Here is an 18,204-nt window from a genome sequence, read left to right on the forward strand (position 1 = left end):
TCAAAATTGTTCCAATTCCATTTTGGTATAGAGGTTTATTTTGTTATTTTTTTATCCCTGGTTGAGAGAGGAGAGAGAAAAGGGTTGTTAAATTCCGATAGTAGAGAGAAAAACATGTCGTTAACACCGATTTAAGCCACCAAAATAGGAGATATTTGTATCAAATTGTTCCATTTGATGAGGGGAGTTCATATTAGGTGTTTTTGTACCTTAAAAGTTCGTAAAAAAACAAATTTGAGGCAGTTTTTAGGCCATGAATAGGTTTTTGTTGGTTTCTAAGGTTTTTTTATAAGTGTTTCGGGTTAAAACGGGTTAAAAAACCTGTTTTAGGGAAAAAAACATCAGCCCCAATTTTCTGGGCATCATAATGGCTAGAATCTAGGCAAAACAAACAACGTGTCGATTATTATTATTATTATTTTAAAAAAAGAGATGGATGACATGTTATTTGCCCCAAGCTCAAATTCAAAAAGGGAGGTGGTCGCACAAGCCTGCCTTGGCAAGCCCGCATGTGGGAAATAGGTTAGTCGGGTTGGCATGACTTGTCAAACCCAGCAGCGTCTGATCTTTTTTTCCTCTAATTTTTTATTTGAATTAATTTTTTTAAAAAAATTTAATTATATTTATATTAATACCCCTTCTCTCTTTTATTTTGTTTAAAGAGTCTTTTAAATAATATTGATATTTTGTTTATGTGTTTAATTTTTTGTGAGGTTTTTCTTATTCATGTATGGTTTTATTTTTATCTTTTGTATAGATAAGCTATGTTTTTTAAAATAACAAATATTTATTTTCAAATGATATTTTTAATACGTGTAGCCTTACTTGTTATTTTTTCTATTTAATCAATTTAATATGTTTGTCTGATTCTATTATTGTTTGAATAGGTAGCAAACATGATCCAGTAAATATACTATTTTTCAAGATTAAATATCTTGATCTACATCTGTCTCTTGATTTTTCAAGTTTTGTTTTTAAATGTCATTAATGATTTTTTATTTATTTAATCTATATTCTTAATTTATTTAGTTACATGTGTGCATAAAGTTTTTAATTTGTTATATATATATATATATATATATATATATATATATATATATATATATATATATATATAATTCACCGCAGTTCACGTTCCTGGTATTATACTAAGGGTCTATTTAGAATTATGATAGTAATGACGGTTCAAAATGCTTTTCACTTAAAAATGCATTAAATTTTTTTATTATTATTTTTTAAAAATTATTTTTGACATCAGTACATTAAAATAATTTGAAAACATAAAAAAAAATTATTTTAAATAAAATAAATTAAAAAATTTTAAAAATAAAATTTATACCGAATTTCCAAACTACTAATTAAGATGCCCTCATTTGATATTTCCGACGCGCGGGTGCGGAAAGAGCAAAGACCTTTCTCTCTATAAATTATTATCTTGATGAACTACAAGTACATTATATTTACAATTTTAACGCTTAGATTTGTTAGCTTTGTGAACGTTGTGAGTTAGCAAAAGACTCATGGACGCAAGTTCTAGTGATTCTAAGTATCACGTAGTTTTATTCCCTTTCATGTCAAAAGGCCACACTATCCCACTCCTCCACCTAGCCCGCCTGCTCCTCCGCCGTCCGAATTTCATCGTTACTGTGTTCACCACTTCTGGAAACCACAGTTTCATAGCTAATTCTCTTTCCGATACCACTGCCTTTATCATTGATCTACCCTTCCCACAAAATGTCCCTCAAATCCCTGCCGGTGTTGAAAGCACCGATAAACTCCCTTCCATGTCTCTCTTTGCTCCATTTGCCCTTTCCACCAAGCTCATGCAACCCGACTTTGAAAAAGCTATCGAAACTCTTCCTCGAGTGAACTTCATGGTGTCGGACGGCTTCTTATGGTGGACTTTAGATTCTGCAATCAAGTTTGGTTTTCCAAGATTGGTTTCTTTTGGCATGTCCATTTACTCCTCATGTCTGAGCAAAGCTGTGGTTGAGCATAGACTTCTGTTCGGTCCTGAGTCAGATGATGAGCTAATCACGCTGCCTCAGTTTCCATGGATTAAAGTCACTAGAAATGATTTTAATTCAACTTTTAGGGACCCTGAACCAAGCGGTCCTCGCTTTGAGTTCAACATATTGACAATCACAGCAGCAATTAACAGTTACGGTACCATCATTAATAGCTTCTATGAGCTCGAGGCAACGTTCGCTAATTACTGGAACAAAGAGAATGGAAACAAGACCTGGTTTGTTGGACCCCTATGTCTGGCTGATGCACCACGGGTAGAACATGAACCGCGCAAGAAACCCACTTGGATTAAGTGGCTAGATCAAAAGCTAGAGCAAGGAAGGTCAGTCCTATATGTAGCGTTTGGGTCTCAGGTAGATATCTCACCACAACAACTCAAAGAAATAGCTATTGGGTTAAAGAAGTCTAAGGTAAATTTCTTGTGGGTGATGCGAGCCAAAGATCCAGAATATGGTGATGAGTCTGAACTCGAAGAGAGGATCGGGGATAGAGGAATTATAGTGAGAGAGTGGGTAGATCAAAGAGAGATATTGATACACCAAAGTGTGAATGGCTTTCTGAGTCACTGTGGATGGAACTCGGTGCTGGAAAGCATATGTGCAGGAGTGCCGATTCTAGCATGGCCCATGATGGCTGATCAGCCTTTGAATGCACGAATGGTAGTGGAGGAGATAAAAGTTGGGTTGAGAGTAGAGACATGTAATGGATCGGTGAGAGGATTTGTGAAGTGGGAGGGTTTAAAGAAGATGGTAAAGGAGTTGATGGAAGGTGATACAGGTAAACAGGTGAGGAAGAATGCGGAGGAGTACGGGGAGATTGCGAAAAAAGCTATGGAGGAGGGAAGTGGATCTTCCTGGCGCAATTTAGACGTGTTGGTGGATGGCTTGTGCAATCCCAGGAATACGTGAAGGAGTTGCATTGCATCCAATTCATGGCATTAATTTATGAAGCGTTAGGCAGGCGTCTCTTTTCTTTTTCTTGTTTTCTTGTTTTGTTTTTTGTTTTTTCGTCTGTTGGAACAATAACAAGGTATTCATTGCCTTCTGTTCAAATCTAAAGATGAGCTGCATTTGATCGAGAAACTGATCATATTTGATTCGAAAGGGATTTACAAAAGATCCCTTCATGCACACCAGCAGTGATACGCCGCATACTTCTTTTTTTTCATAAAAATGATGCTAGGATACCATAAATGCATTTCAAAGAAGAAAGATAAATTGGGGACTCGGGTTATAAAATAAAATATATTGATTTTATTTTTATTAAATAATAAAAAGCATATATATAGTTCAAATTAAAAATATCACGATAACATTAGAAAAAAATATATTTTTTAAACAGAATAAACAATATAGCTTAATTTCCAACTCATTAAAAACAAAAGGACAAAACTGAGTGAAAACAATGACTTAAAAAATCGGTTTGAGTCAATCTAAGTTAGCATGACAACCATGTAATCTCGATAATCAGGGTCAAGCTAACTCGGGTTATCCCGCTAAACTCACCGTTCAAGTCATGAGATCAGAATAACTCGATAAAAAAGAAAATAATGAAAATAATGAAGCCTATTTTTTATATAAAAAAATAATATTAACTCGCATTAGCTTTTATGAAAGGATAAAAAAAGTAAAAATTAAAAAAATAAGAATCAAAATTGACATACAAAATAAATTTGATCTTGAATGAAGGGTGAAATTAAAAAGAAAAATCAATTTAGCAAAAGGATCTACAAACAAAATCAAAAGAATAAGGGTCAAATTGAAATAACAAATACAAATAAATTTTTTTATTGAAACATGAAATTGAAAATAAAAATTAATTTAACAAAAGGAAAAAAAATCAAAACAATAGAGGTGAAATTGAAAAAATAATATATTAGAAATTGAGATTGAATAATGAAACTAAAAACAAATAAAATTTGTACAAAAGGGCAAAGAACATAAATTAAAAATCAAAAGAAAAAGGAATTGGAGTTAAAATACCAACAACAAAAAGAATCAAGTTGTATTTTCAGGGGAGGAGAGAAAAAAAAAACTTCATCAATGACAAACCGCCCCACCACCGACAACACGTGCTACGCCGATAAGAAGAGAATGCAGTTGTGCTTCCAATGACAAGATGAAAAAACATTTTTAATCATTAGATATATGCCACCTGAAATGCGCAGACGTCTCTCATGCGACAATACTTATGCCATAAGCTCTTACATGTTTTTTATTTAGTAATATTTATTTTATATCAAAAGATCAAATTGCCCTTCATAAAATGACTAAATAACAAAACACTATTGTGGAAAGATTAAAAGGTATTTAAACGCATGTTTTAATCTTTTTTATTTCAAAGGAAAAAACTGAAAGATATAAATACCATTTGCTTTTAGCTTTAGAAATCTTGATTTAGAGTTCAATTGAGTTATTTTATTGTGTCTAAAAAATAAAAATAAAAGAATATTTATATCCCCGAATCAATCCTTTTGATAATAAATGAATCTTGTGGAAAAAAAACCCTCAATAATAAGACAATTAATTGTTTTATAAAGGACAAAAACATCGGTATACCATTTTAGAAAACAATATAAATGAATCTACATCTACTTGTTCTTCAATTCACGCTTTTGTTGATATGATTCATCACCCATGACAATTTGGTACATAGAAGTAATATAAATTTAATTTATTTTTTATAATTATATTGTATCATCTATTTTTCTATAATAATAATAAATAAATAAATAAAAAGAGATAGCGAAGTAAAGTAAAGGAGATAGCGATCTTCGATTCGAGATTGGAAGGGATATTACAAGAGAAGGCCACGTTGAATTTTCAATTCGTCCCAAGAGAAGACAACCATATACACGTCAACAAATCAACTTCAGAGAATTATGGCATTTAATGAGGTGGCGACAAATGTATGGCCACGTGTACAACTTGTATTTATAAAAAGTTTTTAATTTTTTTTTATTAAAAATTAATGTTTTATATATTTTAAATCGTTTTAATACGCTGGTTTTAAAAATAATTTTTTAAAAATAAAAAATATCATTTTGATATATTTCGACATGAAAAACACTTTAAAAAGCAATCGCAACCATACTCTCAAACAAGCAGCGCTATATTTATTTTTACGTTTCAAAAGCGCTTTAAAAAAATTTATTTATTTTTTTCTTTTCTTTGAAATAATATTTTTTTGATTTTTTTAGATCATTTTGATGTGCTGATATCAAAAATAATTTTTAAAAAATAAAAAAAATATCATTTTGATACATTTCGACATGAAAAACACTTTAAAAAACAACCGCAACCATACTCTCAAACAAGCAGCGCTATATTTATTTTTACGTTTCAAAAGCGTTTTTAAAAAAATTTTAAATTTTTATTTATTCTTTTCTTTTCTTTAAATTAATATTTTTTTTGGTTTTTTAGATCATTTTGATGTGCTGATATCAAAAATAATTTTTAAAAAATAAAAAAATATCATTTTGGTACATTTCGACATGAAAAACATTTTGAAAAGCAACCGCAACCATACTCTCAAACAAGCAGCGCTATATTTATTTTTACTTTTCAAAAGCGTTTTTAAAAAAATTATATTTATTTATTTTTTCTTTTCTTTAAATTAATATTTTTTTGATTTTTTAGATCATTTTGATGTGCTGATATCAAAAATAATTTTTTAAAAATAAAAAAAATTATTTTAATATATTTACGAATAAAAAACACTTTCAAAAACAACTGCTACCACACTCATAAACAGACTTAAAAAAATCATATTCCTAAAAATAAAACGAGAATGTATTAAGAAACAGTTTCCTTGCCTTTTTCACTTTAAGTATAAAGAAAAAATACATTATACATCTTCAGCTGCTAACATGAGCTTTTTATTGATTTGAAATCAACGATAAACCGTCAGGTCAGGATTTTTAACGCCAAGTCTTGTGAAGACATGGAAAACGGGAAAACCGAAGTAATGATGCTTCAAGCTAGCGTGTGAGAAATTCTTGGGATTTTCCTTGGAGCTGCTCATGCACTAGATTCCTCACTTCTTATTTGGCCATTTGAACTATGCATACTTGAGGACTCCATGGAAGTGGAGGAAGCTTCAACTTCTGTTGGCCCATTTGACACCAAACTGTTTATGCTATAAGACCACCTGGAATTCTCGGTCTCCAGTAGTGAAGTATTCATATAAGGAGGTTGATTTGGAGGAGGAATCTCGCAATCATTATTGGTCAAGAAATGAACTACTTGCGCCATTGATGGTCTTAAGGCTGCTGAAGCTTGGGTGCAAAGCAGCCCAATTTGAAGCACGCATGATGCCTCTCGTGTAGGAAATTCATCTCGGAGGCAAGGGTCAACAGCATCAACCAACCTGTTTGATCTGTAAAGCCTCCATACCTGAGGGCCAAAGGTGAAAAAATAAAATGCTCCCACATCAGAAAATCAAGATGGATATCAAGCCTAGCTGGTCTAATTAATATGGGGACTAATTTGATGCATAGGAGAGCATTCTTTCCTTGGCAATGATGGGCTATTATTTACACACAAAATTAAGACGGATGTCATACTGTTTGGAGGAGGGATCCAGAGTTCTCCACGAAGGCATTGCACCTCTTGCCGCCTAAAATCTCAAGAACCAGGACTCCGAAACTATAAACATCTGCTTTATCGGTGAGTTGTCCGCGGATGAGATACTCAGGAGCCATGTAGCCTCTGCATCATCAATTTGAACATGTTTCAGACAGCTGCTGGTTAAATGAAAAGAAATAAAACAAACAAGTAAAAGCAGCGAGGACCCACATTGTCCCTGCAATTCCAGTGCTGAGATGCGATTTATCAGCACCAAAACACCTAACAAGTCCAAAGTCTGCAATCTTTGGATTGAGATTATCATCAAGAAGGACATTGCTGCTTTTTATGTCCCTGTGTATTATTCTCACTTGAGAACCCCCATGGAGATATGCAAGCCCTTCTGCTGTTCCAAGAATTATTTCAAAACGCTGCTTCCAATTTAAAGTCCTACTTTTAGTCTTATCTGCATAAGAATATAAGTCAGCCATCCTGCGAATTCTAATAGTTCATGTGGTGGTGCCGTTATGACCTGGCCCTTTCATTTTTAATTACTTCAAGTAGAGATGTACTGTAATTCAAGAAATGATATTTGAAGTACAATCACACTTCAAGTATTAAGGAGATTAATGAACAAATAAAAATCTGGCTCCATAAGAATTGAGGTAAAGGGGTTACAATTACCAAAAAGGAACTGATCGAGGCTCTTGTTCCGAACATACTCATAAACCAGCAGACTCTCAGGGCCTTCAATGCTGCAACCCAGCAGCTTCACGAGATTCTTGTGCTGAATTCCACTGATCAAATTGACTTCATTGAAGAACTCGTCCACCCATTGCCTGGTGTTGAAAATCAATCTCTTTACAGCAACAGTTTCTCCATTTGGAAGAGTCCCGATGAATACAGAACCAGCTCCTCCTTGGCCTAGTTTCCTTGATGGACTGAAAAAATCTGTTGCCTTCTCCAAGATCTCATATTTGAAGTTCAAACTCGATTTGTTGAAAGAGAATGGAACCTTGCCGAGATTGTCGCGTTCTAGGAAATGTGAGGAGACACACAACAAATCAGGACATCACTTACGTTCTAGGCCACCGCTGCTTAAAAAATATTACATGCTCCCGGTGAACTTGGAGTTGACTTTGAAATCTTGAGACTACAGTAATTACCTCGTTTTGCCTTCAACAATCTTACATAGCTAGCATAAGCTGCAAAGATGGAAAGCATGAGACATGCGGCAGTTGCTAAAACTACAGCAATGGCGATCCCTAGGCCAGAAAAACCTGGAAAACAGCAAAACAGACATGCAAAGCAGTCAGATGGCATAGCCCATAAATAGATGCACCTCGCAAAAATCACAACAGAAAAGAAAGAAAAGTTATTATTAAAGATAGTTTTCCGAGAAAGGAATTGATTCCAGAATAAATAGAATTTTGAATCTGACTTGTACATAATAAATACTGCTTGATACCCAAGATCAAGATTAGATTAATCCTTGACGCCTTAATTGAGCCTAATTCTAATATTCAAATTAAGTTGGATATGGAGTTTGGTTGAAGAAAACTAAAACTACTACAAAATCCATGCCTTCCCTTCATTTCCCCTGTATTCTCTCTCATTAATCAAATCATTAAATAGGGCAGAATGAAAAAAAAACCGCAAGCATACCAACCCAACCCACAAAGCATAACAAAGAAACAGTTGCAAAAAACGGATGTAAGAAGTTACCACGAGCATTCCTTTCATCTCCTCCCCCGTTATTGTAAAACTTCTCGGTCGAGTACCTCAAGTAACAACCAGCATTCATTCCTCTCCCTTCCTTCTTGGGCACGCACCCTCTCGCCGCCTTCCCAGCCATCTCCAAGCACCCTCTACACCCTTCTCTGCCAACACTATCCCAACACTGAGCCAACGCGTAAATGCCGTCAACGTTGACGACTGCAAACCCACGATTCTCCACAGCTTGAATCGTTACATTACCAACAGCATAGCCAACCCGTGTAGGAAACTCGAGGTGCTTGTCGTCGTCGTCAGCATCAAGATATTCATTACCACACTTGAAGGTATCAAAAGAAGAAGAAACAGATTCTTGATAGAAGCTGTAGTTGTCATAACGCAAGAAGCAGCCATCAAGATAGATGCGGCCGGAGAGGGAAGGGAGGCAGCGAGGGAGCTTGGTGCGAGAAGCAGCATAGCAAAGAAGGCAGTCGGTTTGGGAGAGATCGTGGTGGCATTGGGCTAATGCATAAAAAGTGAGAGTAGAAGAGTGGTTGAGATTGTTAGTGGCAGCAAAATGGCTGGTGGTTATTAGTTGAGAGAGAGTTCCCATCTCTTTAGTAAAAGTTGGGATAGGAACGGTAGATTTTGAGTTTCCACAGTAGAGACCAGATTGTGTTATCCTAGGATCAGAGAGCGAGAGGGAGAAGAGGAAGCTGGCTGAGTAGATGAGGGACAGGAAGAGCCGGCTTTGAAGATTTATAGTAATTAGTTTTGGAGGAAGATGGAGGGAGATCATGTCTCTGCTTTAAATGTTGAGTTAAAGAGGACAGAGCTGGTACTAAACTGGCTTCTGTCTTGTTTATAACATGTTACTTCCTGGCTTTCCTCCAGTTCTATATACATACATCGCCCACTATCTTCTGCTCTGTTTCTCCTCCAGGTTTTGTGGAAGGCTTGTCTTGAGGATGAACCTCTTTTTCATAGTATGCAAATATATGGTAATTTGTAGGGTTAAATCGATGTCTTGACCCGTCAGCGTGATGTTTTCTTTTAAAAATTAATTAGAATGATTTCTTATTATCTCTCTTTTTTTTACTTTTTTGTTTTAAAGAGAGAGAGAGATTCAAATTTGAAATCTTTTACGTAAAAAATATATTAATTAAAACGATAGTTGAACTGTCTCGGTCAAGATTTTACCTCCCCTCTGAAGTTTCTTTAGCTTTAGATAGAGAGAGAGTAATCAGCGTTTGAGCAGCCGATATTGGTGGTGGTTACCCACAGAAAGAGATCCATCTGGGCAAGAGAAGAGGGTGGTTGGAAAGGGGATAATTTCTTGTGGACACAGACGGAAGGGGCGGGTGTCCAAGTGTCCTTTCTTCGGAGAGGTGCCTAACTGTATATCTCCACCTGCCTGCCTGGCACCCGCTTATTCGTTGAATAACATTTATTAATTGTCATTGTGCACCACCTGGTAGGACCACCCTCATTTTGACTTCTACTTCTCCTTCACTTTTCCATCTATAATTATGTTCACTTGATCAGAATCCCATCAAATTAATATGTACACACTTTCTTATTTTTTTAATTTAATATGAGTATTCGGGTCAGCTTGCGTGTACCTCGACTAATTTCACGGACTCTGAAGTTAACGACCATGTAAGCTTCTAATGGTCATCATATAAGCAATTACAGGGCTCGAACCTGAGACCACAGAGGAAGCAAACCTCTTGGTTCCAAGCTCTTACCACTGAACCACAATCTAGATGGTTACACACTTTCTTATTCTTATTTTTATTATTATATATTATTATATACATAGAGAGATAGGTGTTTCACTGCGCATCTCTCTTTATTCTCTCGTTTTTTTTTCACCCCTCTGTCTATAGCCAATTTTTTTTTTTCATTTTAGATCCCTCTTTATGTCGTAAAGTTCAGTCACACAAATCTTTTTCTTTCAATTTAGTCATTTCAAGTTTTGTTTTTCATGCACTCAAATCTTTATCAATTTTTTTTTCTTGCTTAACTCTTTATGTCGTAAAATATTACATTGATGACCAGTTTTATGAGATTGGATTTTAGTTTAGTTTAAATATATATTAAAATATAAAGGACTAGAATTGACATCAAGGAAGAAATAGAGCCCCTCAAACAAAAGCCTTGAAAAACTATAATCCAGTCCCTAAAATTAAATCTTTTTCACAATTGAACCATGTGCTTTTAGTTTAGTGGGTTTAGGTCCTAAATTTTATTTTTTTACGTTTTAGTCCATGAGTTTTGAGAAATGAGAGATAAAATAATTAGAAGATAGGTTAAGAGAGAGAACCGGTCGATTAACCATATTTTGACAAGAAAAAAAAATGATCTTAGTGTTATTTATGTATTTTTTCTTTTTACTTTCATCTCTCTTAAAAAATAGATTGAAACTCGGGGACTTTGTCTTGATTAAGTTTAATTTTGAACTTTTTGATCAATTTAAAAATGTTTTGATGTTAGATATAGGTTTATTTAAGTGTTTATGGTGTTATTCAAATGTTTTCAAGTGAAAAAACAACATTTGTAGTATCTTTGGTTGCAAGAATCATTACCAGTCATATGATATAATAAACGACATGTTGTTTATTAATTTAAAAAAAATAAAAAAACAAATAATATGTTATCCATATTATTAAACAAAAAAAAAGTAACAAAGTCAAACATGTGATATAGGTGATGCAGGCACACGTTTGACTTATTTGTTTTGTACCATTTGAGCGGGCTCACCTTTCTAGACCCACACATCAAACCTCTTTTTTATCCATCCCTTTAGTTTACTTTTTTTTTCTTAAATATTAATTAAATTTTATTATAAATAAAATAATTAAAATCATATTTAAAAATTTATTCCATTAAATGCTATTCAATTTTGCCTTTAAGATTATAGTTTTTTTTATGATATTAGTAATATTTTGTTAATTATTATATATGAACATAATTTAAAATCCTTTTTAAATTTGTGATTATAAAAATAAAATTTCTGACCATGATAATGTTTTGTTATTTTTCATTATAGATTTCTTACAAACTTTTCTCATATTAATTATTTTTTTCTTCAAGTACATACAAAATATTAAGACATGATTTTTAATATATTGTTTTTAATGAAACTTGCTTTTCAAATTATGATAGATTTTATTTTTAAACAATGTTTATGATAAAGAAAAACCATATTTAAAAAAAATGCATTAATAAGAAAATGTTGTTCAGGTTGAAGAGATACATTTTTTCTTAATTATTTCCTACAAAGATTATTTTGAATTTCCTTTACTCTTAATTAAAAAACATGCTACAGATAAAAGATATTTTGGAAAGAAATGCTTGAAAAAGAAAAAAAAAAACAATTTTTATATTGTAGCGCAAGACACAATTTTTACAGTTACAGTGTCTAAATTTATTTTCTCTTAAATTTAATCCTCCCAAATAATATTGGCATGCTTTTAAGCCTCATGATTAGTTTCAATTTGTGTTCTATGAAATTGTTGTAATGTCAAAAAAATGTCTTGACATTAAATTGATGCTAAATATTAAAAAAATAAGTTTAATTTAAATAATTTAAAATAATTGAAATAACATAAACCAAATTTAACTCTTGAAAAAATAACCCTTTTTATAATGTTCATGGGAGTGAAAAACTATAGTCCTTTTTTTAATTTTGATCTCTTTGTTATGAGGATTTTATATTTCAATTCTAAATTTTATTTGTTTTACATTTTAGACCCTAGAATTTAAAAGTAGAGAGAGTCATCAATAATAATAATAAAAAAAGAGATAGAAAGTAGTCTAATTAATCATTTTTTTGCCTCCAAAATGATTAATCTTAGTTTTAATAAGTTCGTCTTGGAGAGAGTACTTCAATTCAGATAGTGTTTTCCTCTAATAATATCATAAAAATTAAATCAAGATCAGTAAAGTTTATTTTTTATTCAATTTAATTTTTTTAAAAAAAATAAAATAACTTTCTCATTGATATTGAATGAGAATAAAATATTTTCTATTATAATTTTTTTCTATATAATGTTTTAAATTTATTGTTTTTAGATTTTTTATATTTGTGAATAAAAAAAATTGATTCATGATATTTTAGAATTTTTTAATTGAAGCTTGCTTTAACGAAGTTTTTACTTAAAAAACAATCAATGTTTCTAAAATAAACATTTATTGGCAAAAAAAAAAAAAACTAAATGCATCAATAAGAAGATTAGGTTTTTGATTAAAAATATATGTAATTTTTTAGTTCAAATTATTATAGTTTTTGAATATATTTGTTTTTTAATTGCTATTATTTTTATTCAATTGAACTATGCTTTAATTAAAAACAAAAACTGCTTTGTTGTTAAAATAAAATAAAAAATAATAATTTTAGAAGCTTCCCCTCGGCACGAGGAAAAAAATAGTATAGAATAGACAACATTTTCTTAACAGGAACGAAGAGAATTATACTGAGGTCCCAAAGTCAAAGAGCTAAGCGATGTCGTTTAGTTGGCAAACCCAATAATGCCGAAGTAGTAGTCAAAGTTACAGAGGTCCATGCATAGATATACAATCAGAGACGGAACTGTACGTGCAATAAAGCTGTGGGTATGCACATCCACGCGGTTCAGAAAAAAGGGCTGCATGTTTCAAGATTCCTAGTGGTTCTCGGCCATTTCTTTTTCTTTTTCTTTTTCTTTTTCTTTTTTTAATTTTCATATTAAACCGAACCCTTTAATTTGTTAATTTTTAATATTTGTTTCTGTTTCTCTTTTATTGTAACTTTTTTATATTGAATAATTTATAAAATTAGTATGTATTTTTAATTTCATTCTTTTTATTTTTTTTATTTCTCAAATTTGTTCCTTACTTTTTTAATTGCTATATTTTTTTGTGTAAAATCATTTTTTAAGTTGATTTTATTTTATGATTTGAATCTTTTTTTACTTTTATTTTTCCTATCAAACCTATTCATAATTCTTTTGATTGTTAATTTTTTTTATTTTAACAAGTTTTTTAAATTGATTCGTAATAAACTTCAGAGTTTTATAGGTTACAAGTTTTAAAATTTTGACAAGGTTTATGATGTTTGTCCGGTTTTAATTATTTTTGTCCAAGTTAAGTTTTTTTCTTCATGTTTTATATTTTAATATTTATTCGATTAGAGATTGGATTTATTTTTTATCCAATATTTCTTATAAATTATCAGCTCATATATTTTTAATTTATTTTATTAAGCATAGGTATCGCCTTTCCATTCTTCTATTAAAAATATTTTATAATATCAAAAGAAACATTTATAACGTCAACACCTTCTTCTTTTGCATTAAAAAATAACTTGAAATCATAGCCAAGACATTGCGCTAGTTAATTTTCTAATAAATAATAATAAAAAAAGTGATTTTAGTTAATTTTTTTTAAAAATTCGATCAGATCCGTAAAGTTATTTTTTATTCAATTTGATTATTTAAAATTTTTTAAAATGACTTTTTATTGATATTAAATGAAAATAAAATATTTTTATATTGTAAATATTTTTATATATTCTTTTAAATTTATTGTTTTTAGATTTTTCATATTTGTGAATAAAAAAAAGATTGATTCATGATTTTTTAAAAAAAATTAATTGAAACTTCCCCACGGCACGAGTAAAAAACTAGTTAGAATAAACAACATTTTCGTAACAGGAACGATGAGAGTTATATTGGGTCCCAAAGTCAAAGAACTAAGCGGTGTCGTTTAGTTGGCAAACCCAATAATGCCGAATTGTGTGAAATTCATGTAACTTTCTTCTTCTATCAAAAAGTCTTGAAATACAATTAGAGACCGAACTGTTCGTGTAATAAAGCTGTGGGTATGCATCCACGCAGTTCAGAAACAACGGCTGCATGTTTCCAGATTTTCATATTAACCCCTCAAGAACCCTTTAATTTGTTAAATCTTCATGTTAGGTTCTATTTTTCTTTTATTGTAACTTTTTTATATTGAATAATTTATAAAATTTGTATGTATTTGTATTTCATCCCTTTTAATTTTTTTATCTTTTAAATTTGATTTTTATTTTTTTATTGTTATTTCTTTGTTTGAAATCATTTTTTAAGTTGATTTTAATTTATGATTTCACGTTTTTTTTCCTATCAAATATATTCATAATTTTTTTTTATTGCTATTTTTTTTGTTTGGATAAATTTTCTAAATTGATTTATGATAAACTCCAAAGTTTCATGGGTTACGAATTTTAAAAATTTAACTAGGTTTAGGATGTTTGCACTGTATTGGTTGTTTTTGTCTAATCTAAGTTTTTTTTCTTCTCATTTTATCATTCAATATTTATTTGATTTGGAGATTGGGTTCATTGTATTTTCTTTTTGCTTTTTACTTTTTTTGGATTTTCTTTTTGGTATTGAAAATAACCTGGTTATCTCAAGTTTTTTTACTTATCGTTGTTTATTGGATTTTTTTTGGGTAATTCTTTAAATTGATAATTTCTTCTCGATTCCACCCTTCAATATTTAAAATGGTTTTTTAAACAATTTATAAGATTAGATTTTTTTCTATTTAATACCCCTTTATTTTATTATTTTATCTTTTGAATTTAGTTCTCATTCTGTTAACTGATATTTTTTTTTTTGAGATCAAGTTTTGAATTTATATTTATTTATTTGATTTCTCTATGATTTTTCATTGATTTTAAAAATAATCCGAGTTTTCTTGAGTCTTTTTATTTCTTGTTCTTTGTTAGATTTACTATGGCTAATCAATATTTAATCCATTGAGAATTAAGCTTTTTGATTCAGTCCAGGTGTAGGATTTAATGGGTTGCGAATTTAAGACCTTTGCCGAAGCTTAAAAGGTTTGTCCAGGTTTTCTTGGTTTTTTTTTAAGCTATTATTTTTAATTTTATCATTCAACATTTATATCATTAATAATTAGGCTTTGTTTTTTTTTCTTTATTCGCCTTCTATATGATTTTTTTAATCATTCTTTTGTTGTGGTTTCTCAAATTTCTTTTAGGTTTGTCCATACATCAACATTTTTTTTGTCAATAGGGTCTATGCCCTGAGTCATGTTTTTTTTTAAAAACAAAAACACATGTTTGCATCATAAAATTACAAATGTTTTTTAATTTCACTCGTTCCATTTCTTAATCTTTTAAATATGGTTCAAGTTTTTTTTATTGCTATTTATTTTGTTTTGAATTATTTTTAGATTGTTTATTTATTTATTTTTTTACAATTTCATTCTCCATGAGTTTTTTATAATAATTTGATCCTTATTCATTTTATTGTTTTTTTTCTTTTGTAATTTTTTTAAATTGATTTTTTTTATGATTTCATCCTTAAAATTAAATTGGTTAGAATTAAGCTTTTTAATTCAACTCGAGTTCAGAATTTTACGGGTTACGAGTTTTAAAGATTTAGTCAGGTTTAAAAGGTTTATCCGAGTTTAGGATTTAATTTATAACTTAATGAATAAATGAGTATATTAATCATATTATTATTTAGAGAGTGAATTGTGTATATATATATATATATAATCCAGAAAAGTAAGATTGTTTTTCTTCCTCTCAAGCACTGTACCTTTCGAATGTTTTCGACGGATCTTTCTTCTTTAGTGAAGTTTAGCCACACAAACACCAATGCCAATTGCCAATAAGCATACCAGAACAACACCCATGTGGAATAAATACCTTCGGAATATTCACAGCCAGAATCGTTGGCAAATGAGGTATCAGATTAGCGTAGAAAGCAGCAGGCATTAAGCACACGAGCCTCCATAGATGGAAGGCAAGATAAGGCAGATGAAACTGCCTCCGACAAACAAATGGAACCCAAATCATGGTCCAAGATCTTCCAGCAACTAGCCATCCCATAGGTAGATATGCCATTTGAAGTCTCATACCTCGATGCAAAGCCTTGATAACTCGGTGTTTTCTGTCATAACTTATTTCTGAATTATTTATTTAAATTTATTTTTTAAAAAATAAATTTAAAAAATAAAGAAGACTGACAATGTATAAAAAGTTGGCTGGAAAAAAATTTCAAATATGCATAAAATCAAGTTGCAATTTTTAACTTAGTTGAAAATCTAATTGTACTCCCATTGTATCCAAAACTGAACAGACAATGTAGATTCAATGTCAAATTAAATGATTATTGGATGAATGTACATAAAAATTAAGTCTAAGGACATAATAAAATTTTTAACAGGCCAATTTGATTTAATCATGGGTCAAATTAAAGTTTAATTATATTCAAGAGTTAATTTGGGTCAAATTAAAGGATTTAACTAAGTGCAAAGATTTAATTATTTTTTAAATGGGTAAAATTAATTTTGTTAGGGACTTAATTGGTGAAAATTAAGTTTGGGAGCCCAATTTGAGCTTAATTGAGAATATTGGAATGTTAAAGGACTAAATTTTTTAAAAAAAGTTAATTAGTTTAAATCACGGGTAAAATCAAAAAAAAAATCAAAGTTTTGGGGTCATTTAAGAGCTAAATTAAAGAAATTCACAGCTAGTGATCATTTTACAAAAAGCGTCAAACTATGGGAACTCAATTGATTGAAATCAGATGTGAAATTAAAGAAAAATGAAAGTTCAATGGTCAATTTGCATAAATCCAAGACCAAAGACTAAAATGAAAAAGACACTAGAATTCAAGGCTGATATTGAAGTTTGGTAGGGATAAAATTGTATAAAATTAAAAGTTTATGTTCAATTAGAGGTGCAATTGAAAGAAATTAAAAGTCGGAAGACCAAATTAAACTTTGATCAAATCCCTAAATTAAAACTTTAAAAGCCAAAACGACATTGTTTCATTTAAATTAAACAACGCATTTTGACCAAAACAACATTGTTTTTTACCCAAATAGTAAAAATAAAAAAAGACTAGACAACGTGTTGTCTAGTTACTGTTCATTGTCTTCTTTCTCTTTCCCTCGAAAAGACTGTTCAAAGTACTGCACTTTCAAAGCATTTAATGTTTCATCTCTCAGCCAAATCAGATAACCATACACCAACTTAATCACATGACACTTGACTATACCCCGATATAGTTCTTTGTGGCCGATTGACACCACAACGGCTGTAACGTCGGTTCAAAAAGACTAACTCAGGCAGTCTTCAACTGTCAAATTTTATAATTCATGATAACCATTTTGAGCCCACGATTAGGATCTTTCCGAACCGAATCTAGGGCTAAGATTTAACACCAGTAAAGATAAAATGTTCATTTTCCACCCCTTATAAATAGAGGTGGATTTCATGCTTTGGGCGGCAAGGAACCAAAGGCAAAAGTTAGCAAAAAACTAGCATTCTCTCTAGTTTTCTTTGCCATTATTATTCCCTTTTTTTTTTTGTGCCCTCAGTCACTACAACCTCAACGTCAACCTCTCCATCAACAGCTCCACCACGAGCCACCCACTCGACCACCAACAATTCACCCTCGCATCAAGAGTAGCCATTACAAACTTCTTCCTCTCTACCACAAACTTTCTTCTAGTAGCTAACACTAGCACCAGTCGTTGGCGTCTCCACCCACACCTCCACCACCATCGACAACAAGACTAGCTAGCCTCTCCACAACAAATAATCCACTTCTCTCCCCCCCCCCCTCCACCACAAATTCAACTCCTGCATGCAAAACAAGAATTTGTTCTACATAATGATTGCTTTTCAAAATGTTATTCGCTCGAAAATACATCAAAATAATATCCTTTTTATTTTTAAAAAAATTATTTTTGATATCAAAACATTAAAATGATCCAAAAATATATTAAAAAATTAATTTTTTTTTTGATAAAATGCAGTTTGGAATGCATTCGAAACTACGTCTAAACAAGTTGTATGGTGTTTGAAACGTGTATTGAAATGATGGAACAAATTGTA

The 18,204-nt window shown here is 31.0% G+C and overlaps 2 protein-coding genes across 3 annotated transcripts; one reads left to right on the plus strand and one right to left on the minus strand.

The window, feature by feature from the left end:
- The first annotated feature begins 1,390 nt into the window (after nt 1–1,390).
- On the plus strand, nt 1,391–3,110 carry LOC133692295 (UDP-glycosyltransferase 90A1-like). The gene has a single exon (XM_062113136.1). It carries the CDS (start codon nt 1,521–1,523, stop codon nt 2,934–2,936), a length of 1,416 nt encoding a protein of 471 aa, XP_061969120.1. The 5' UTR covers nt 1,391–1,520; the 3' UTR covers nt 2,937–3,110.
- A 2,710-nt stretch (nt 3,111–5,820) lies between these two features.
- On the minus strand, nt 5,821–9,301 carry LOC133684824 (cysteine-rich receptor-like protein kinase 42). 2 transcript variants are annotated; one of them, XM_062106862.1, is made up of 6 exons: nt 8,319–9,301; nt 7,760–7,873; nt 7,278–7,628; nt 6,825–6,996; nt 6,593–6,737; nt 5,821–6,422 (listed from the first exon to the last, which is right to left on the minus strand). In XM_062106862.1, exons 1-6 carry the CDS (start codon nt 9,103–9,105, stop codon nt 6,048–6,050), a joined length of 1,944 nt encoding a protein of 647 aa, XP_061962846.1. In that variant the 5' UTR covers nt 9,106–9,301; the 3' UTR covers nt 5,821–6,047. The 2 variants fall into 2 exon arrangements, with proteins under 2 accessions (XP_061962846.1, XP_061962845.1); XM_062106861.1 differs by having other exon boundaries at nt 6,825–7,059; nt 8,319–9,300.
- Between the last annotated feature and the right edge of the window lie 8,903 nt (nt 9,302–18,204).

Source organism: Populus nigra, chromosome 1 (assembly GCF_951802175.1).
Source record: "Populus nigra chromosome 1, ddPopNigr1.1, whole genome shotgun sequence".
In the NCBI taxonomy this organism is placed as follows: Eukaryota; Viridiplantae; Streptophyta; class Magnoliopsida; order Malpighiales; family Salicaceae; genus Populus; species Populus nigra.